Source organism: Microtus oregoni, unplaced genomic scaffold (genome assembly GCF_018167655.1).
Source record: "Microtus oregoni isolate MIOR12 unplaced genomic scaffold, Mior012 000041F_ref0000270, whole genome shotgun sequence".
In the NCBI taxonomy this organism is placed as follows: Eukaryota; Metazoa; Chordata; class Mammalia; order Rodentia; family Cricetidae; genus Microtus; species Microtus oregoni.
The window spans coordinates 10,653,035-10,677,615 of record NW_024543208.1 but is presented as its reverse complement, the minus strand read 5'-3'; the positions used below and the strand labels follow the sequence as shown (position 1 = coordinate 10,677,615).

General features: G+C 34.9%; 1 protein-coding gene across 1 annotated transcript in view; it reads right to left on the bottom strand.

Moving 5' to 3' along the window:
* Positions 1-15: 15 nt before the first annotated feature.
* The window catches only part of LOC121433792 (E3 ubiquitin-protein ligase RNF138-like), a 96,600-nt gene continuing 72,034 nt past the window's right edge, over positions 16-24,581 (bottom strand). The window contains exons 2-3 of the mRNA XM_041632362.1: positions 6,585-6,711; positions 16-948 (exon numbers count right to left, since the gene is read on the bottom strand). Coding sequence (XP_041488296.1) covers positions 129-948; positions 6,585-6,711 — 947 coding nt within the window. The 3' untranslated portion in view covers positions 16-128. The remainder of the gene's footprint in view (positions 949-6,584; positions 6,712-24,581) is intronic.

The following is a 24,581-nucleotide window of genomic DNA, read 5'->3' as shown; positions in this document are numbered from 1 at the left end:
AAAAACCTAATACAGTAGAGTGAATTATTTTTATTAATATGCACAGCAAATTACTGAAATGGTGACTTCATGTCTTTCCCTTAAAGATGGCACTTGTAGGTACAAGGATGAAGAGATGTGTACACACATCAGATGTTTACTTGAAAAGACTCTTCTACAGCAGTTTGATACTGGGCTTCCTCATCTAGCTGAAGATTCACAAATTCTCCATAATCAAACTGATGTCTTTGATTTAGATGACTAACGAAATTTCTAGTAATCTGGCTAGGATCTCCCCAAGGAAGAGACACACAAATAGGACATGTCACAGGAACTATCTGAAATAGATGGTTACTATTACAGTGATCCAATAAACGCTGTCTGGTGAAATTTGACTCTTGACATAAGGGACACTTAAAGGTGGGATGCCCAGAAGAACTTGTATTCTCTTGGTAAGTTTCTGTGTTATCAGATGAAGGTGTTTCATTCCTATTACTGCTCCTTACTGGATCTTGAGAAGTCTTAAAGTTTGGAATGACAGAAGAAACACCATATTCATCCTGATACTTCTTACAAGATTTGTAATGATGTCTCATGCGATAGAATTTAATCTTTTTTGAACAGCATCTGCAGCTACCAGAAAACTTCCTCATGATATTTTCAAGATCTAAGGCCCGTTCTGGACATGCTCTTTCTCTTCTCGTCACACTTCCACGACACAGGGGACAATGAATTCCACTTTCTCTCATTGCAGTCAGGAAACATTTTCTACAGAAAACGTGCTGACAGGCCGCGGTCCGCACCGGCGTCTTGAACACCTCCTGACAGACGGGGCAGTAGAAATCGTCTTCCGTGTAGGACGTGGCCGCCGAGCCCCTCGGACATGGCGGGGGCTGGGCGGGAAAGGCAACGGCGCCGGCGGGGCCCGGGTGGTAGTGTCGGCCCTTGGCCCTCAGCCCCGACAGAGCCCTGAAGGGGGAGGGAGCGGTGTCCCCTCCTCAGGTTTTTAGAGACTATTTTGCCAGCTAGGGCAGGAAGGGCCACAGTAAACATATTTAAAGCTAGAGCTTATTATCTCCCTTTTTAGTTCTGCATGTACAAGTATAGAAAACACGAAAATCCTCACCTCCCAAAGAAATGGGTGGCTTTTATTTGCAGGCCCAAGGCTGACCTATGTCTTTTTTGAAAAAAAAAAAAAATGAGATGCCAAAATATTATTGTCTTTTCTAACTTTGTAGAGGCATAGGATAAGTTTACAGAATGAGGTTTTAAGTTCTTTTTCTTTGAGAAAGTGAAACCAGGTGCATCTTGTAAAGAAGAAATGTCTATGGTGAAAAATACTTGAAATGATTGAATTAGGAATGAAATCTACAGATGGCTAATGTTAACATGTTACAGAACATAGTGTCTGTGGAGAAGAGCTCAGAAAATTTTCAAAGTCACGGAGACCAATGCAAGAATAATTAAACATATATTAGCAAAGTTAAAGTGTTCATACCAGGAAAAAAATGCATGGAGGCAGCCAATGCTACGACCTGACAGAGATCAGCTTTGAGTCATATTGAGATCACAAAAAAAAAAAAAAACAGGAATACCAAGAACTCAGATGCTTAATTAACTGTTTCATTATTAAAAGTTTAATTTCACTTCCTTATATTTAACTACAAGGAGAAGCCTATTGCTCTATAAGATTTTGGGTCTTAATGAACAAAGATGAAAATCATTCTACAAATCCCACCAGTTCAGCAGTTGATCTGTTATTAACTGTTTTTGATTATGGACACAGAGCAGCAGCAACAACAACAACCATATTTCCAATCTGGCACTTTACCCCAGCATTAATAATATTTAAAATTTAGAAGTGCTGTGGATCTCACTGAAAATTTTCTAAATTTAGAGTATGGATTTTAATAGGTAACAGGCATTATGGGCAATTTCATTATTGCTATGAGAGTTACTGTTGGTTACCAGGACTCTTATCCCAGAGTATTAAGAGAACTTTTGATACAACAGAAAAGACAAAGCCTGGGACATAGTTTTATGGAATTAAATTGGTCAACAACATTAAACCAAAAACCTGAATGGGGATGAAGTTACTTAATAAATGAGGAATGATCAACTCCTATAGATATTCATGTGAGCTTCAAAAATATGTTACCTATGTTGGTTTCAAAATCCTGTCCATTAAAAGTGTGTGTGTGTGTGTGTGTGTGTGTGTGTAATAAAAAAAAAAACGAAGGAGCATTTGTTGTGTGATTCAGAAACTGATGTTTTCTCAGAGAAGTAAATTTAAGTTCCACTCACTTATTATTATTCATAGTATTATTTTTAGATAAACATTAAATGAACGGAAGACAGCACCCTAAATTAGAAAAGAAAAAATTCACCTATTTCATAAGAGAGAATTAAAAAATAAGAAAATAGAAATACAGATTGGTATTAATATTCATACACACATTATTGGAACAAATAAAATTGATAACAAAATATGTATGAATTTAAGTATTTAATTAATCATAATTAATGTATATTTTAAATTTCAACTCACATAGACATATATATGTATGTATATATGGTTATATATGACATTATTATGTACAGAACTTTTATAAGAAAACCTAAAGCACCAGGGTACTCGCAGTTTGAAAGAGAGCAAGGAGAAAATATAACATGAATGTACTCACAGTCTTAGAGTTTGTATAGCTACTAAAATTTCAGATGACTTAAAAATCTACTGTCAGATAATGAAATCATTCTATACAAAAACATGCTCAATTTACTAAGAGACTATTAAAAATGCAAATATAAGTATTAAGTAAAAGAGTGTCTATTTACGTAAGGTAAAATGGCATCAAAGAAGAAGATAACTGATGTATGTCATAGCATGAAGATTAAAACATTCCCCAGCAAGTGGTAGAGAATATAGAAGACATGCAAGACTGGTAAAAGGAATAGCTTGATTATTAGAATATTCACTCACACTGACATCCAAAGAGGTTGTACCAGCTTGCACTCCCACCAATAATGTAGAAGTGTTCCCTTTAACTGAGAACTTCTCCAACATAAGTTGTCATCAGTGTTTTTGATATTGGCCATTTTTATAAGTGTAAGATGGAATCTCAGACTTGTTTAGATTTGCATTTCTCTGATGACTAAGGATGTTGAACATTTCCTTAAGTGTCTTTCACCAATTTAGATTTTTCTGTTGAGAGTTCTGTATTTAGGTCTGTATTCCATTTTTTTAATTAGATTATGTGTACAAGACCCTTTAATCCCACTTTGATATCCAAAGAATGCTCAATCATGCCACAAAGGCGTGTACTCAACTATGTAACAGCATTGTTTGTCATAGCCAGAACGTGGAAACAATCTAAATGTCCCTTGACCAAAGAATGGATAAGGAAAATGTAGTACATTTACACAATGGTGTTCTACACAGTAGAAAAAAATAACGACATCTTGAATTTTTCAGGAAAATGGATGGAGCTAGAAAACATCATTTTAAGTGAGGTTACCCAGACCCAGAAAGACAATTATCACATGTACTCACTCATAAGTGGTTTTTAAACATAAAGCAAAGAAAACCAGCCTACAAACCACAATCCCAGAAAACTTGGGTAACAATTAGGACACTAAGAAGGAATTGAATAGATCTAATCTACATGTGAAGTAGAAAAAAAAATGGTCTTCTGAGTAATTTGGGAGCATAGGGCCCTTGGGGGAGGGCTGAAGGAAGGAGGGGAGAGGCAGGGAGGGGAGTAGAAAAAAAAATGTAGAGCACAATAAATATCAATAAAAAAAGAAAGAAGGAAAGGAATGCTTGAGATAAAAATACTAAACCGAAACCCAAAAAAAAATATTCACTCAAAATTAATTCCTAAATTTCATATAACTGATCATTTTCTATAATAGATTGCTTTGCCCCATCTTTGCTCCACTTTGACAAAAAATGAAATTCTTAAACATCAATATAAATTTATTGAAGTAAATGTATATATGTACACAGATATACATGAGGGAAAATATCTTTCATTTCTAATTCTAAAAATGTCTTCCAGAGTTCAAACTATAGGGAGAGTCACCCATTGCTATTAAAAATCAATTTTAGATATTATCATGACAAAAATATGGAAATATTGATACATTATTTAAACACAACAGATTATTCAAAACATGGAAAACTTCTAGATAAAATACTAGTAAACCACATTCAATAAGTGATTTTAGAGTCACAACCATCATGAGAGCGAGAGTTTCCTGAAGCAGTTAAATTATAAAATCTCTACATCTATATCAATTTAACAGATTAAAATAATTTTTCTCAGTGGATTCAGTAATATCTTTCTATTGTAGAATTAAATTTGTATTAAAACTCTCTCCATAAATAACATATTGAAATCCTTTGTATCTCTAAAATTAAGAGAATAGTGTTGTATCAATGACCAAATTTTTCCCTATCATCAGTTGAGCTTTAGGTAATTATAGGATAGGATCATATTTGAGAACAGCCATAAAAGACATATTCCTCAGGCATCAAGTAAGGCAATTTCCCAGCTACAATCACTTATGCTATGCAGCTCTTTCTTATGTGTGATTTTTCTTTTCTGTCTATTAATATGGCTGTCTCATAGTGACAGGAGAAGCCCTGAACCTCTCAGAACTCTGAGTTTGGCCTGAATTGTTAAATATTTCCCTCAGAAAAATCTACTGAATTTAATTGCCTAAAATTTGTTAAAGATTATAAAACTTGGCAATTATTTAAAACAGAAATATCTTACATAATAATGAAAAATCAAAATTCCTTAATTAAGTCTTCTCTAGTTTTATCATTTCTCTAATTTTCAAATTTGGGTGATGTAGTGGATTTAGTTTGCAGTGTTTCTCACAGGCTCCTGCACTATGACACTGGGTCCTTAGTTAAGATTCTTTCTGGGGAGACTACAGATCACTTTGGAAGCAGAAGCTGGCAACCAGATGTGGTCACCAGGAGTAGAAATTTGAAGGTTCTGTCAATCAGCCCTGATTCCAGTCTTAGTGTCTCTCTTCCTTACCTGTAAGATGTGACAAATGGCTGGGTCCTTCGCTCTCTCTCATATTGAGATACCGTGTCACCACCCCTTCCCAGCTGGGATGGAGTATATCCTTAGCAACCATCAGCCAAGCAGAATGCCCCCACCCCTTGAGTTCTTTTACCACATATTTGTCATATATTTTATCACAGTAATGAAAATATAACACACAGACTTGAGTCCCAACATGATATATTGATACCATTAGGATACTGTCCTTGCAGTGGCCACACTGTCTTTGCACTAAGAGAAACTGAGGTTCAAGGAAGAATACTTGTTTGGGAAACCCAGATATAGAGCAGACAACAGTATAAGCCCATCTTTCAGAAGTGTGAAACAAGGAAACTTCTATTCCTTATAAATCTCCAGGTCCGAGTGTTTGTTTATAGTAATAGAAAGGAAACCAGAAGATAAAATTAGGGACAGCTTTTTAATAATAACCAGAGAAATGCAAGGGAGAAATATAACATACTCAGAGGCCTGCTAACAACAAAAGTGATAAAAATAGCATTGGAGAATGTGTATATTATGTTTGATAGTCAATGCTCCCTCGGTCAGTTCTCTACCATGGAGAAAACCAGAGAATTTCCAAACTACACCTTAACAAAATAATCTATAGATTGTTTAAATATTTTGATATACCTTTTTAATCAATAAAATTTTAAATAATTCGGCTAAAGGTAAAGGAAGTGTAAATTTACTTAATAAAAGTAAAATACAAAAGGACAAAATGTAAGTAAAAGTATGGATTAAATTAAAATATTAAGGTGTTATTTACTATTAATCCATTAATAGAATATTTATAATCCTTATTAGTGCCAATAGTTTACTATAGAGAATATTCAGAGACCCTTTAGAGATAAAAGTCAGTCAAAAGGAGAATAAAATGGGTGAAAGATATGATCTTGCCTTTCTACTGTAAAGGAGATACAGCTGGTTTGCAACATGTGAGAAGAAAGATATTAACCACATCAGAATCTGACCAGCAAAGAATTGTCTATTCACACCCAGAAGACTAAAGAAATTGAAAAATTCTAGCAATGACAGTAGTAGGAAGAATGAAGATGAAAATAATTCTCACTAACCAGAACTGGGTGTATAAATTGATTCTATTTTGGAAAAATAGTTCAGTCATTTTGCCATAAAACACATTAGTCATACCCCAAAATTAAGCAATTCCACTAGAGTGATGAAAACAAGCAAGGGAAACTTTACAGAAGTGTTTTATGGGGTTAATTGTGTTAGAGATGGCACAGAAATATATTCTGAGGAAGAGCATACAGAAGACTACAAAACCAATAATACTTTATCTCTTAAATTGCTGGATATATGGTGTAATAATTTATTATTTTTGTTATAATGTACATGTAACATTTATTTTTATATGTACTATATATTTCAATATATAATTAAGGATAACTTTATGAAGAAAAAGTAATCTCAAAGTGCAACATAATACCTGAAGAAAGAAGATACCAGGGGAATATCTCAGCTAATAGGCAAAAATCCTGCAAATATCAGGTCTAATAAACTGACCTGGCAAAATCATAAGCAGCAAGTGATCCAGTAGTCAAAAACACAGATGTCTGATGAGCACTCAATGGAGAATGAGTGATGAGTGATAAAACAGTGGCTGGTTTAATGAGTGATGCTAGAACAAATGCTTGACAAGATGAAAACAAACAAAAAATCCTATCAATTCTTATTCAAAATTAAAATTTATTTTGTATAGCTAAAAACTGTCTTAAAATGCATATTATATGTGCTCTGAGAGACAAATCAGAGGGTTAAGGCACTTGCAGCCAAGTATAATAACCTGAACTTGATCCTGGGTTGTTATGTGGTTGAAATAAAGAAGAGACTACAGACTTCAAAAAGTTGTCTTCTGACTTCCATGGGGAGCTGTTACACAGGCACACATGCACACACACACACACACACACACGCACGCACGCACGCACACACACACACACAGAGAGAGAGAGAGAGAGAGAGAGAGAGAGAGAGAGAGAAATATTAATGAAATTGCAGTATTTAAAATGCACCTCTTAAATGAATGCAAATCATATATCTACTTTTCTAGCAATGAATGTCTTAATGTTAATTAATTCAGTCATCAGTTACCTAACTAAATTCCAGACAAACAATAGAGTTTAAGAGAATGTAGCAAAATTGACAGATGGGCACTGTTTATCCATTAGAATTATAACTTCTTAAAATTGAAAAAAAAAATCCTGTAAGAGGAAAGATATATTTTTATCACTGGCAAAAGGTATACAAAGTTGCTGAGACTTTTAATGAAAAAGGATAAAAGTTAATTTAACAATCAGCTCATACTTCAAGTTCATTAGAAGTCTGTGGATCTTGGTAATTCAGATGGACATAAAATGGTTACAGTCTGATAGTAAAATAATATAGTAAAAACCATTTAAATTTTATATGCCCTTCCTATTTTTTTTTTCAGCATTCAAGCCTCACTTTAACCTCCCTCCTTACCTCCCAGTACCTCCCCGACACTCTTTCTGTTCTCACCCCCAATTCACTCCTCCTCCATTTCTGTTCAGGAAAGGGCAGGTCTCTCATTGATATGTCAACAAAATGTGGCATAACAAGTTGCCATAAGACTGAGCTCATCTCATGTATTAAGGCTGGACAAGGTAACATATTATGAGGAGTAGGATCCCAAAAGCCAATAAAAGAGTCAGAGACAGTGCCTGCCCCACTGTTAGGAATCCAACAAGAAGACTTAGGCAGGTAGCTCACCATGATCATATATATAGTGGTTAGGACTTGCCTTGTGCCCTTACAATTCTTAAAATAATATTTTATTTTAATGATAAAGTTATATAACTTTATATAATTCATTGTGATCACATTCACTCACATTCTCCAACAACCTCTCTGCCTTACTATCCCTACCCACCCAACTTTAAATGTTACTCATTAAAACAAATGTCACACATAACCTGTGGGTAACAAGCAACTCTATAATTGGACTTAAGACCCAATCAACAAGTGGAAACTGGAAACCTATCCAGTTACCTAGGGCTAGTGAAGTCACAGATCACGGAGAAGGTCCTACAACATCCACTTTACTAAAGCAACACAGTTGTTAGCTACTGTTTTAAGTATTTGTTCGTAGTCACAGTCAAGTGAAGTCCTCACCCCTCATCTGTGAAACTTTTCTTTACAACAGACAGACACGATTATGGATAACTACAACCAACCAAAGTGCAAAGTTGTGTAGCCAAGTCTCAGTAAATGCACCTGCAAAACACTGCACCTAAAGCTCAAGGAAGATTGTGGCAGAGGGGACAGAAAGATTATAAGAGACAGTGGATCAGAGAGTTTGTTATGAGACTATGTCTTCTAGGAATCTTAGAAGCTATTCCCAATAAGTCTCACCAACATTACTACCCAAACATAAGCTGAACAGGGGCAACAATAGTAAATGTGCCAAGCAGGACAAGAGAAAGCTCAGTAGGTTTAAACCCAATACAAAGAACTTGCAGCTTTAAGGCAATTCTGAGAGCAAGAGAAATAGTCTTCCTGAAAAAAAGCACACAAATTGTTTATTCAATACCAAATGGTCATCACTGAAAGCATATACATGTAATGTTATTTGGACATAGCAGCTTGTATTTATGTGCTCAACAATATATATATATATATATATATATGTGTGTATGTGTGTGTGTGTGTGTGTGTGTGTGTACATATATATGTGTATATGTATGTAATAACAATTAATGCAGATGGAGGAAACAGATTTTAAAGAGAGCAAGAAACCATATATGGAAGAGTGGGGGGGGGCTGGAAAAGGTAATGATGCAATTATATTATAATCTCATAAGTTAAATAAAGAATATAAATTTGACTATGAAGTCAAGTTTGGATGACCATTTACTCCTGAGGATGAAGTCCTACTCAGGAGCGTAGTCAAACTTATGCTAGGCAAATCCCATCATCGAGATGAGAAGGTAGCCATTAAATCCCAGTACTAGGTGAGAAACTATTGGCAACTGATAGCTTCAGGGAGAGGGGTAGTAAGTTTTATTTAATAAAGTGACCCCTGAACTGTAGACCCTTTATTTTTGGCTCAGTGTTTCTTGTTCGGAATTGATCTCTCAGAAACAAATACATAATATATACAGATTTATGTATGTTTATGTATATATTTATGTATATGAAGTTTATTGAAGCATTATTTATGGATTCAGAAGTAGTAACAAAGTAAAAAATGAGGATGGAACTGATGAAGGAAATTATACTATATTGACACCAAGGGACTACTTTACAAATATTAAAAACAATAGATTGGAATAATTTTACATAACAAAGAAAATACGATAACAAATTCCTAATGATTAGAAAACTAAAATGTAGAAGTAAATATATAATAATAAAAAAATATAATAAAACAATATATAAAATAGACTGTCCTGAAAAGAAAAATTTGTGAAATATCCAATATTATTCAATTTACAGGAGAGCTTGGTACTTAAATATTAATAAAATATGGAAGTGCATATGCCATGATGTTATGCATATCATCCCTAGAAACAGAAATAATTAGAATGTAATCAAACATAGGCAAGAATGAAGAATAACAAAATTGCCTCATAAAATTCTACCTTGAGAAAATAATGGATACATGATTAGATAGATAAACAGATAGATAGATAGATAGATAGATAGATAGATAGATAGATAGATAGATGTTAGATGATGGTTAAATAACAGACAGAAAGAATGTTTATTAAATAGATAATAACACACCAGCATCTATTTAATAGATGATATTAACTATCATCTATGAAATAAACATTTTTGCAGATTTCCTACTTCATTGAAAAGTCTGACAGTAAGGGCCTATAGGCTGATGATGGATGACCCAATGTTACATAAAAACTTTGGGTTACTATCTAGGCAACAAGATGTCTCTGTCAATTCTAGAGTTTTAAAAGTTGCTTACAATACACTTCCTATTAACTTGGGTAATATATATCTTTCTGGGGTCTTTGATAGAGTTGAAGAATAGATCGTTATAATGATAGTTTTCCATAGTTATGATAAAAGATAAATAAAATATGAATATTGTAACTTTAATTCTTACTTAATACATGTTTTATTATATTAATATTTCTATGTTAAAATTAAAACCCTCCTTTTTATTTAGATAGAAAAGGGGAGATGGTGTGGAATTCCCCTCTGTATGCTATGAATATTTTTATTAACAATGATTATTAAAGAATCTGTTTTGATCAATGGCTTAGTAAAATCAGGCGAAAAATCCAAACAGATATAGTGAGAAAATAAATGAAATCAGGGAGACACCATATAACCGCTGAAAGAGACAGATGCTGGAGAACTTTATCCAGTAAGCCACAGCCTTGTGGCGATACACAGATTTATAGAAATGTGTTAAGATATAAGAGTTAGCCAAACATATGTCTAAGCTATTGGACAAATAGTGTTGTAATTAATATAGTTTCTGTGTGATTATCCGTGTCTCGGTGACTGGGAAATGAACAAGTAGTCTCTGCCTGTGTGATATCATATAACATGATGAATAATAGATATTTGCTGTATGGGTGATTGATGATGGTATAGTATAGGTAGAATAATGGTAGATGACAAGGTTAATGACAATGATAGGTTAAATCTTTCATTTAATAGACATATGATAGGTGGTATATAGAATATAGGTAGATGATATATGTTAAGCTCAGTGAGATATTTTTGACTAAGGAAAACATAGAAATATATTGAAGAACCTGATTAGCTTCAGGTTCCCACTTAGTCTATGAAAATTAACTTCTAAACAATTAATCATCCAATGGAACAACAGAGAAACTGTATTTCCATTAATCTGCCAGGCATGGAATGTCATTGAGGCCAGATGACAACTTTTTTCTCACAGTTTTGTTAGTTTTCCTTTTTTTCTGAACACACACAATGTAAAATGATAACTACTAGCCTGATGACTTCATCACTACATGAAAAGACTCAAAAATAAACAAGTCAAAGCAAGTTTCTATCAGCACTCCAAGATGTTTGAAGGATCAATTCCTAGCAATGGTTTCATTATGAAAAGAGCAACAATATTGATGATTAAAATTAAAGTAAATCTTGCAAAAATATATTTCTAAATGAAATAAATATATGATAAATATTTCACATTTTTATAATGGTACTATAAGTTTAGACAAAAATTCAGCATTAAGAATAAAAATATTTTTGCTGCAATAATCTCAATGTTAATTTAATGAGTATTTTGTGTTAATGTGTGGGTTTTCTTTTAAATTTATAAATTAATTGTAAATAAATAGGCTTAATATTTCTGTTGGAGTCCTTATTATATTCAATCAAAAAGCCTTTTAAAATATTGATTAAAATTAGATGCGTACATAAATCATATTTAAGAAACACTTTTGTTTTGGAGTATTTATTTTGTAAATTGTCTTGAATATTTTTATAAGGACAACCACTTCTTTATTAGTCTCTTAAATTTTGGCTGCAATATTGAAATATTTAACAAAGCAATTAATAATATTGTGCCAAAATCCTTCTGTATATGCTCATTTAGAACATTGAAGATGTGCACCATGCTGGAATAAAAGAGTGTGACGAGAATCTGTGGATTCTAAAGCAGCAGGAATTGATAAAATGTGTAAGAGGCATACCTTTAAGAAAACACCTAACAGTTTTACCCTATACAAATATTTGTTAAAATGAAAGCATCTGAATGAAAGAGAATAAAATGTAGCATTTTATGCTAAAATGCTTATAGATATTAATATCAAGAATAGAAGAATTAGTGATTAATATGGTGGCAAAGCCCTTATCAAACAGGGCAAAACTTTTGTGTTCAATTACCAGAAAGCAATATGTAGAGGTTGGGGTGGGGTTGTTTGTATGTTAGCATATACAGGTATACATGGCATTTAGTGAACTTGTTCTTGGTTTCAAATTAACTTGCCTCTACAGATTATTATTTCCCAAATGAAAATATGCTTTACACTGTAGTGCCTATATATAATGACAGACAATTTAGAATGTGTTTACCATAACATAAAAGTTTGAAGATTATAAATAGTTTTATGAAGAAGAGTAATAAAATATTGAAAGTGTATTCTTGGAAAACATCCATACTGAAGCAGTATCATGAACCAAATATTAAAGAAAATTAATTTAATTAAATGAGTAAATTCCAACAGTAATTATTCTGATTATTCCATTTTAGTGAATGCATAATTTAGCATAAATTGTTTTTAGAATTTGTTTTAATATACCCAGCTGTACATTATTTTTAAAAGTGTGCTATTTGTAGGAAAAATTTAAATAGAGTTAAATTATTTGCATTGAACATAATAAAAGTAGTTCATCATTAAATCCTTTTTTAATGGCATATGATGTTTTCAAAGTAATGAAGCACTATTTTTAGGGCAGATTTAGGTCAACCAAAATTTAGAAGTAAGTATAAAGAGGTTCTATGTCTATTTTGTTTCCACTTATGTATGGTTTCCTGACTGTCAACACCCACTCTCACAGTAGGACATTTGTTACAATCAATTAAAATCATATTGACCTAGCTTTATCACCCAACTTCCATTGTTTCCAACTGATCACTGAGCTCTGAACTTCTACAAAATAAATAACAAATTATATGGTTTTAATATGCAATAACACAAGATAAGCATTCACATTCCAAAATGGAGAAATGATATACAGCAAAAAAAGAAAGGAAAAGTTCCAAAGTGAATTCCAGAAAAGAACACACAAAATCCTGCAGCATTATGTTGGACATCTGGCACTTGATAAAATTGTTCCCTAGGGCTTCACCAGTCACCCCCCCCCCTCCCAGACTCTGTCATCTACATCATTTATAACCTTTCTTAGGTCACTAGCACTCCATACCTGCAGGTTTATATGGCAGGCTTCCTATAGATACAGCTTATCATTTAGTTGGGGTCTTAGAACTTTCTTGTACAAACTTCCACTTTGCCACATATCACTAAGCCTCAGCAAACTCTGGATTTGTACAGCACAATTCCATGATGCCCTCAATCTTCCACCATTTGTTCTTAAAAGGAGTTCTAACATTGATGATGCTTCCATGTCCTGCTGTAAGAATTTCTCTAGCCATTGGCTTTAGAGGAGAGGGGAACTCCTGGTTCAGCAGTGTCTGCTTCATTGTATGCCTTCTCCTTTCAAATTATTTTGCAACATCACAAAATGGAGCCTTTAGTCTGTGACATCTTGCGTCTGGAAGTCTTCCATGTCATCTTATAAAGCATCATGTTTCTCTGTACAATCTCTAATCTTTTCAATAGTTACTGAAGCTCTCATATATACCTTTTCTATACTCTTAAACTTGCATCTTTGATCTCACCAAAACAAAACATTTTAATATGTTACTGATTTACTTTTTGCCCTGTCTCCTTCTCTATATAGAAAGAAGCATCTTGCATGCTCTTCTGTTTTTAAACATCCCCCACCAAACAAATTAATCCATTACTTAGGAATAAATGTCAGTTATGTTCTCCGAACACAGTCAACATGAAGATGGGCATATTACCAAGATATCAAGCAAATGGCCTTGAGTCCAGTTCCACACTGAGCACAACCCTGAAATGTCATAGCCAGGGATCTACTATCTTCACTTCTCTCTACATTCTGATCTTATAAGCTCTCATTTGAATGACCTGTTTACTTTGTGTTACAGAATATAGCAGCTCCTGGTACCCTCTCTGGGTTATCCTTGATCTAGTGCTTTGAAATTAATACCAGGATATCTAAACCATTGTGTTATAGGAGTGGGCTAATTTAATGTTCATGTTAAAATAGTGAAGTCAGTAACACTACAGATGAAAAATAAAAGGGTTTATAGTTGAGCATAGGATAACCCACATTAGCCAGCCAAGAATAAGTACAGGGCTTCATGATAAACTGCAAAGCTAGTCTCTATATAGGCTTTGGTGGTTCCCACCAAGCTTGTGTTCCCCCTCATAAGGAATACACATGAGGCACTCTTGCTTTTCACATGCCCTTTCACCTAGTACACCTAAGTATAACAAGCAGACCTATGGATAAGGACGGATTCAAAGAAAGCCCTGATGTATTCCTGAAGTCAGACCACTCCAGATAACTGATGACCAAGACCACAATGAGGTGACCAAGGAAAAGGTTCTAATTGTGTCTAGTAGTGATGATAATATGTGCTTGAGGTTAAGCAATCTAGAAACTAGAGTTCAGTTGTCCCTACTATATCAGAAAGCAAAATATAATGATATTTGAACATAAATGTGGATTAAGGGAGGTTCTACATCTTCAAAACATAAATATTATATGATATCACTAGCCTTGTGGTTTTGACACCTACTCTTATGTTGAGGTCCTGGAAAGAAATGCAACAGAGGAAACACTTTGTCCACTATGACTTGGGAGAGAAAAGTCATTTTGCTCACTAAACATATCACTTCTCGCATAAATATTCACAAAGCCATTTTTAAAATCCACAGTTCAAAAGCACCTATTCTGCTTCCTGTCTGGAGGCATCCTGCTCTAGACTTTCATGTAACAAATTTATGCTCAAATTGTACATTTCTGTTTCAATCAAGAAGATAAAAATTCAAAGGCATCTGTAAAAACTGCATCATTAGTTTTGACTTATTTTATAGCACTTATAACAGAATGTAAATTTAGATAGATAATTTGTTAGACTTAAAATTAAAGAGAGAACTGCAAAATTTGTATTTGGTTGTTGGTGGTGAATTCCTGATTTGTGTCTAGAATCAGGTTTGATTTAGAAGAATATTATCTCACTTTCTTGTCATGAAGTGTATTTAACCTTGATATTCTAATGCCCATTTTATATTTATGAAAACTGAGACTTAATATGGTATAAAAGCTTATTCTGTGTCATTAGGAACAGATTGTAGTTTAAACAAAATAGAATTTATTTTATCCACTCATTTTCATGAACATCAGACTTCATCTTTCTACCCATCTTTCCAAGCTCATTATTTAAGGCTGCAATTTGATATGAGAAGTAACTTTTGTTTTCTAAGCTTCTTTCTAGGTTATTTCTTTACCAATTTTATCTCACAAGCAAATATAGAATATTTGGTGTCTCAAATTCTGTTTTATCTGACATATTCCCCTTATCCTATTTTCTGTTTATGAAATGTTCTTTATTCACTGACCATAAAATTTTCTGTACTTCCCTAAAAGTTAAGCTTAAACATTGCTTTGTTCTATGTTTCTTTCCTCTTCTATGCGTAGTTGTGGTTATGGATGTCCATTACCATTATCTGTGTTATCAGCTACAGAAACAATGACAGTAAATTACTCCTCAGTGGTGAAGTTAATAGCTGCTTTATATGGAAAGGAATTTTGTGACAGCATGAATTTGTCTTGTCTCTGAATTCTGAGGTCTGTTTCACTGCTAGAAACACATACCTATAAAAATGATGTATATATGTATAATTAGAAGAATTCACAACCCATACAAAGATAGTTGATACTGCAGCAAAGTAGAGTCTTCTATCATTTGAAGATAGGCAGGAAAAATAACTAAAAGGATCATGCTGCCCATGTCTTTCTTTCTACATAGCTACTTTGAAAGCATGGAGTTAAGATCTAGCAAACTTCCTTAAAAGGCATGTTGTTCTCTCCCATGTTTAGAAAATGTCACGACACATCAAAATAAATTATTTTGATCTTGCCACCCTGGTACACATACCATCCGTTTGGAAGTTTCCGTTTTGTTGCCTGGTGTGACGTTGTCAGTGACCTGCTGTTGCCTGCTTTGACAACTCACTTCCTTTGCTAAGGCCACTAAAGTGTACTGAATTGTGCTATGTCCTGCAGAGTTTCATCCACAACAAATAGTTTTAGTATTTCAAAACCCGTCATAAAAAATACAGTACTACGGGTAACATTAATGCACAGAGGTGCCATGTGCAGGTGTGTATGTGTGTATGTGGTTGAGTATTTGTGCAGGCACATGTGTATGCATGTTGAATGTCACAAGTCTGTTAAAAATGTAAGCATTAGCTTTCTTCTGGTTCAATTTATGGTGTAGTAAAAGTATATCTTAGCATTGTAAAAAGAAGACAAGAAACGAGCCTCCTTGCTTGTTATGAAAAATCCACATCCATCTCATAGAATGAGTACAGGTCTCATAGAATGAGTACAGGTCTCATAGAATGAAAGGCAACTAGGAAGAAGAGAAAATATATTTAATAAGATAAGGAAAAAAAGTAACTTCTTTGAGATTTGATGCAATGAATTGAGAGACCCCATATGTCCACGTGCATTTTAGGCCTTCAGGGTTTCTCTTCTTCACAGCTAATACTTGGCTTAACACACACATGATACAAAAATAAATACACAAAACATACAAACATAAACATATACACATCCATGCACACAAACATACACATGCATACATATACTTGCATGCATATATATATTATAGTAGTTTGAAAGTAATTGGCCACCATAATCTCACTGGTAGTGGCTCTATTAGGAGGCATGGCCTTGTGGGAGGAAGTGTTTCACTATGGAGTCAGGCTTTCAGGTCTCATATGTGTTCAAGCCATGCCCAATAAAACACACCACTTCATGCTGCCTGCAAGATGTAGAACTCTCAGCTGTTTCTCAGCCAACATGTCTGCCAACATGTTGCCTTGCTTCCTGCCATGACTAAACCTATGAACTGTAAGCAAGCCACCTCAATTCATCATTTTTTAATAAGAGTTGTCATGGTCCTGGTGTCCTTTCTTAGCATTGAAACCCTAACAAAGACACATATATACATATAAATATACACATACACAAAATACAGATACCCATCAAACTAAAGGTAACAAATACATTAGCCGAAGTACTGAAGGAAGTGAAAAAAAGCATAATAATAATGTCTTAGTTTCCTTCTCTCTAGGAAAGATTTTACATCTAAAAACTTGAGTACCAAATATTGATAGTTTGAAGCTTTGGATGAAGAAAATTGATATTGAGTACATTTGTCTTTAAGTGAATGAACCAGTAACATCTCTGTAAGGACATGTAAAAAAAAGTTCCTAGTTCTAGTGGAACAATATCTTCCATGAATTCCAAAATGGATTGCAAAATTTTGGAATTACTAACTTCACACAGGGCTCCAAAAGTCTTATTGAGTGGATTATTATGACATAATTATTCACCAGAGAGAAAACAAATAACCTTTATCAAGCAATAAAAGATTTATAAATTGCCAAGCTTTTAATATATGTTAAGTGCTTCCATACACTCGGACCTATTGAGGTTGTTTTGTACTTAACATTGTCAACCAATCTTATTAGGCTATGTGGTAGTGTTTATGAAGCATTTTAGAAAAGAGAAACATAGAAGTTTAAGATATAGAATTATTCTTTTTTGTTTATTTTATTTTATTATTATTATTACAAATTTTCACCTCCTCCCCTCTTCCCATTTCCCTCCCCCACCCCCCATCCCCCTCTCTCTCCAGTCCAAAGAGCAGTCCAGGTTCCCTGCCCTGTGGTAAGTCCAAGGACCTCCCCACTCCATCCATGTCTAGGAAGGTGAGGATCCAAATAGATTAGGTTCCCACAAAGCCAGTACATGGAATAGAATCAAAATCCAGTGCCATGCTTCTCAGTCAACACACATTGTCAGCCACATTCAGAGAGTCCGGTTTAATCACATGCTCCATCAGTCCCAGTCCAGATGGCCTTGGTGAGTTCCCATTAGATCAGCTCCACCATCACAGTGAGTGGGCGCACCCCTCGCAGTCCTGACTTCCTTGCTCATGTTCTCCCTCCTTCTGCTCCGCATTTGGACCTTGGGAGCTCAGTCCAGTGCTCCAATGTGGGTCTATGTCTCTATCTCCATCCATCGCCAGATGAAGGTTCTATGAAGGTGAACCCAAAGGGAAAAAAAAGTATGTAGCTATCCTCCTGGATATTGGAAGTATACAAAATTTCCAAGCAAAAATTGAGAGTTTGGGGGTGGCGGTGGGACGGGGGTAAGGGGAGATGGGGAGAGAGAAGAGAGGGAGAAGTGAGAAGGGGACGATGAGGAGAGCTTAGGGGAATGGGACAGTTGGGATGTAAGAGGAGTGGATATGGGGGCAGGGAAGTATATATCTTCATTAAGGGAGCCATTTGAGGGTCGGCAAGAGACTGGACTCTAGAGGGGTTCCCAGGTGTCCAAGGAGATGTCCCCAGATTGTTCCTTGAGCAGCTGAGGAAAGGGCACCTGAACTGGCCCTATACTATAGCCACTCTGATGAATATCTTGCATATCACCATAGAATTATTCTTTACTGTCCATTGGAGGATCAGTGATTGGGCCATTACACTACCTGATTCACAAATGAACTGTAAGCATCCACAGCTTTCCCTCATCCAGAAATATTACTAAGCAGTTACAAGCCTCAAGCATGTATTTTTATCTAAGTTTTCCTTTGAAACAGAAAGAATATGTTTGCTATAAATATTCAGAATACTGAAGTGTACCTTAAGTAAATAACCATGATATGGCATCCAGCAACCAGAGACAATCAGTTAATTGAACATTTCTGTATGGATGTCTATACTGAAAGGAATAGAAGATTTTATATAAATGGAATAATGCTGAACGTACTGTTCTTAAAAAAACTGTTTTATTTTTTACTCAACAATATGTTATGGGTACTTTTCCATATCAATAAATATAGATTTACATCATTTTAAATTGCAGCATAATTAAAAAGCAAATCTTTTATGGAGAAATGAAACAATAAATGTTCTCCAATTGACAGCTCATTGCAGAAATAGTTTTGATAACAGCCTTGGCAGTTAATTAGGCAGGTTTTTCATAGTATTGTTAGCCACAATGATAATTATAATTGCAAAACATTTTAGCAAAATTTCCTTCTTTCACCTATTAATATATGGTTATATTATCAAACCCATTGATCATCTTAACATTTCTAAACCAAACCTTTCCAAGGCTAAATTCTTACCCAATATCCCTCTTCAGACATGCTTTAATGAACATGTGAACTAAATACAACTCTTTATTTAAAGCAAACAAGCTTAGAAGACAGTGATGGTTTTGTTTTAGTCCATGATGGCAGCAAGTTCTTTCTCTTAATAATGTAGTGCAGAGTTCTTAGATGAATAAATAAATGAGGTGATGTTATAGAGAAAGGAGCTAGTATATTAAGGGAATCATTGTTTCATAACTGTTGAGAAATAAGTGTTTTCTTCAAGTTTAGACAAGCATAGGCAGTAAAATCATCCAAAAGATAACTGCCCATAATTATTTAAAATCAATATGTTGTGCTCAAGAGAAAGCTTAAGGATATCAAGGAAACATCCATAGAAGTTGATGAAAAAAGACATTTAATACTAATTGTCATACTTTTAATGATGTCTTGCCATTAATCCTAGGCTGACATGTTTCTGGAGTCTTAACAATTTCATACAGTAAAGAAAAGGGAAACTGTTCAGGAGAATACACATGTTAAATATTACTGTAAGTAATAGGTATGCAATGGCAAATTTTTCAATGAATGCTTGACCAGGTGTTTATGTGAAGAATGAGTAAACTTGAAGGGTTGTGCTTCAAAGTCAAGAGAATCAAATTCTTTCTAAGAGTTAATATGAAAGCTGATGTTGTGGGTTTTTTTTTTTTATCTTGTAGACAGCTGAGAGTCTGACTGGAGTAATTAAAATACTAATTGGAAATTCAACATTCATCAGAGAAAATTGCAGTGAGTCAATTTCTTTTCTTTCTTTCTTTTCTGTTTGTAAAGTGTTTTCTCTGGTGATGGCAGATGTTGAGGTTGTGAATTCTTTGTGTGCTCCAGATATAAAAAATCTTCTACTCAAACTGGATTTGTACACAACCCTCTATATTTTTGTTGATTGTCTACTTAAATTAACTTCCCCTAATGAGACACAGATTCAATGACTATATCTGTAATTTACTGGCTGTGAAATTAGTTAGTCTGGATAATTCATCCCATGGGTGACAAGGGTGAGATCACAGCGAACCAGCAGGTGAGAATGAAGACTGTGAAGAATGGCTCCTTTCCTAACACATCACAGAATTGATGTGGAGAATGCATACCGCAGACCTAACCTCTAGGTGACCTCAGCTTGTCTCCAATGCACCTTCATGCCCAAGTCAGCTCACTGGAGCCTGGCTGGGTTAGACCTGCTACCGAGAGTGTGAAACCACCAGATGTCAATGTTGATGCACATTAACGTTAACAAAAAGCACTTGATTTGCAAAAACACTAAAAGCAAAATGAAATTACACAGCTTAGGCAAAGAGACTGATGAGTAATAGGGTTGTAGGATGAGCTTATAATTAAACATTTCTTTATCGTGTCCAATAAATCAGTAACTTATTCTAGAAGGTCATTCTCAACTTCTTTTCCAAAAACTCTGTATCAGACTTTTGGGATTGGGTTATTATTAAATTGTCAATAAATTAACAATATTATCATCTTTTCATACAACTTCATATATTCCTTATACTAAAAAACAATAATACTATATGTTTACAAATAAATTGTACTACATTTTAAGAATAAGAATACATTCCTAATCTATCTCTGAACTTTTTATCTTTGTATTCATATGTGTATGTTTTTGTGTGTGTGTATACGTTAAATGTAGAAGGGTTCACATTTATACATACACATGCCGTTATGTACAGAGTTTGGAAGTCAATGCCAATGTCTTCCTCAGTTGTTCACGGCCTTGAATTTTGAGATGGAATGCTATTGAAGCCAGGTCCTCAAGGAAGGGTGATAAGCACTTCTGAATCATCTCTGTACCTCTGGAAACACCATATTTGACTAAAAGCACAATTTTTTCTAAATTTAATGTAATATCAATGTATTTAACTTAAATATAACATTACAAAATCTTCCGCCCTATTTTTCTAATCCATCTTCAGCTACCAAAATAATGCATAAAGGGAAGCCCCTCTTGTTATGTATGTTGGCTTTGAACCTATTGCTACAGCATTGTCTTTCTCCCTACATTTTTCTTCTCTTCCCATATCTTCTTTAAGCTATTATAGCCTTCCTATAAAGAACAATATATTTCCTCATTCATTGCATTTAACACATGTTACTAGAAAGAAAATAAGTTTGGAAATTAGCATTTTTTTTTCTTTTTAAACTTTAGGGATTTCTCTGAGATCAGTCAACTGGCCAACATTAAAACACAAGACCTGGATGGAGGTGGGTGGTCCTTGGACTTCCCACAGGGCAAGGAACCCTGATTGCTCTTTGGGCTGATGAGGGAGGGGGACTTGATTGGGGGAAGGGGAGGGAAATGGGAGGCGGTGGCGGAGAGGAGGCAGAAATCTTTAATAAATAAATAAACAAATAATAATAACATTAACAATTCTTATCTGAAATTTGCTTCAAAATATTAATAAATAATAATTTTATTCTAACAAAACACAGATTCACAAAAAATGAAAGGATAAATTTAGAATTTGAAAACTATTTGCTTAATTTTTTGGATAATTTAATTTTATCAATTTTAAAATTTTGTTAATACTTCAGCTAATGGGACTACATTGAAAATGGCTAAATAGAAGGGATCCAAAAGGACTATTTTATGAGCCTCATACCCATGGCTAAAAAACATTAAAAAAATTATAAGGATGATTTTTCATTTTGTCTTTACAAAGGTTCCACAATCAAAAAGCCTTTACTATTTATTAATTAATTTATTTTTTTGCCTTCTTGTCATTTTTTTCCTGAGCTACACAAATAGTTTCCATTTCCACTCTATATTCAGGGCATGATGCCATCTTGTGCCTTTGGAAAGAGCATGTTAAAGAATGCAATGGAGCAGTGAGGCAGAGAGAGACTATAGAGCCAGTTGGAATTGTCTGATCACAGGGGACCCACAGGAGGATGTTGGGTCAGGGAAGGAGTGAGTCTTTTTAAAAGAAGATACTTATTAAAAATTCAATCAGCAAGATACCCAAGGAGGAAATTCCCTCTGGGGGAAAATGGAGAACTCACTTATGGAAGTCAATTCAACTTCATTTCTGATCCCAGTGGAGGCAGATGGAAGGATAGAGCTGGATAAGATTTATAATGAAAAATCAGGTGTGCAATGGCTGAAATCATGAAGAACAGCTTCTCATATTGCTTTTTGTACTCAAATATCTGAACGACCTTGAACAAGTTATTCCTTTCTGAATCTCATTTTCCTTGTTGCACATTAAGTGGCCAGATCATTTCAAATGTCAAGTGTCACTTTTAACATTTCCTGATTCTAGATTCCCTCTACTGCAATATCAGCACTGGGAGAAATGGAGCACGATGTTTTTCAGCAAACTTTTGGAAAGAATTCCCGGTGTATTTGGGACAAACCATGCTTCCAATTACCTGAGTGCAGGGATGCGTGGTGCTGCTTTTGGTCACTGACGGACATTAATCATGTCAGTTCCCTTTTTCTACAAGAATGACTGCTTTAATGGGAAATTCCAGCCACTGTCAACACGCCAGGGGGTGTGAAGAAGGAAGGGTAGATGAATAGGAGGCTGTTATTAAAAGGGAAATGATGGATGAGGAAGTCAAGTTCCTGTCTGCAGAGAGGGGGGTTGGGTGGAATGGAAGTCAGAGTAAGGCTTGAAGTAGCCTGACCCACTGTTGCTGGAGAATCTTTAAAAACATTCAGCAACCACATCTGCTACCACTATACTATACCCCTTCATGTGGGCAGCCTGCAACACTGACTACCTGGATAGTGTCAGGTTAAAGGTACTGGCAATGATTCTTTCAAATGTTGTCTTTAACATTTTCAAAAAGTTTTATTCAATTTTATAATCCAAATACTAGAAAAATAGTGTTTTTAAATGATATTTGGGATAATTCAAGAAGAAATTCTTTTATTTTTTTGTTTTTTTTTTTCATTTTTTTTATTATTGAGAAAAGGAAGAAAAAAAAAAACAAGTTTCCACCTCCTCCCAGCCTCCCATTTCGCTCCCCCTCCTCCCACCCTTCTCCCCCTCCTCCCATCCTTCACCCCTCCTCCCACTCCTCTCCCCCTCCCTCTCCAGTCCAAAGAGCAGTCAGGGTTCCCTGCCCTGTGGTAAGTCCTAGGTCCTCCCCGCTCTGTCCATATCTAGGAAGGTGAACATCCAAACTGGCTAGGCTCCCACAAAGCCAGCACATTGCATAGGATCAAAACCCCGTGCCATTATCCTTGGCTTCTCATCAGCCCTCATTGTTCGCCATGTTCAGAGAGTCCAGTTTTAGCCCATGCTTTTTCAGTCACAGTCCTGCTGGCCTTGGTGAGCTCCTTGGGCAGCTGAGGATAGGGAACCGGAAATGACCCTAGCCTATAGCAATACTGACGAATATCTTGCCATATCATCATAGAACCTTCATCTGGTGATGGATGGAGATAGAGACAGAGACCCACACTGGAGCACTGGACTGAGCTCCCAAGGTCCCAATGAGGAGCAGAAGGAGGGAGAACATGAGCAAAGAAGTCGGGACCACGAGGGGTGCACCCACCCACTGAGACAGTGGAGCTGATCTACTGGGAGCTCAAGAAGAAATTCTTAAAAACTTATTAATGTAGAGCATCACATGTATTTAGCTTTTGGAAAGCGAGCTTGATTGGTGTTTTATAGTCCATGGGACTTTATTTTTAATTTTCACTTGATTCATCTAACTTAAGTCCTAAGAATCATAAAATGCAGGATAGCAATTATTTTAATTTCAGATATAAAAGCCATTTGACGATTTTGTAATCAAATAAATTCTGGCATTGGGACAAGAAAAGAATCCTGTCTTGTAGGTAATTCAGTGAGTGCCTGTATGGTGAAAATAATTGATGAGCTTTTGTGTTTTGTCTTTGATTCACAACCTTCTTAACAATACAGAGTTGGTTTCATTCCTTCGAGGAAAATCAGACTTTGGGCTATGAATGTGGTCAGGATCTCACAAAGTATGTGTTGGTATCTTCCGTACTTCATAAGAGTCATTCTAAAATCGCATAATAAATCTATAGCATTTGTGTTAATATAGGCAAGTTCTAAGGATATACTAGATGCTGATATCCCAAATCACATAATCAGCATCTTAATATTGACTATCAAAGAAAGATTTGTTTAAAATTGTTTAAAAATGGAGAATTGGTTAATGTTAACTACCTTGGTTGGCAAGACATGTGAACTGAACAAGGATGACACTCACTAAAACACTAGCCAAAAGGAGTGGTAAAGCACAGAAGGCCCCAACCTTCCAAGAGCTAAGTAGCTAAGGTATTTGAAGAACGAGAAATATAGCCTTCCCCAGAGAGGAGCACACCAGTTAGATATCCAATATCAAATTGTCAGTACTGGAAACATATATACATGTCACATTATACAGACTAAACAGGTTATATTTAGGACAACGTATGAATACATATACATATATGGATAAAGCAGCAATTAATAAAAAAGAAGCAACAAATTTTAAAGAGAATAAGGGGTGTGTGTGTGTGTGTG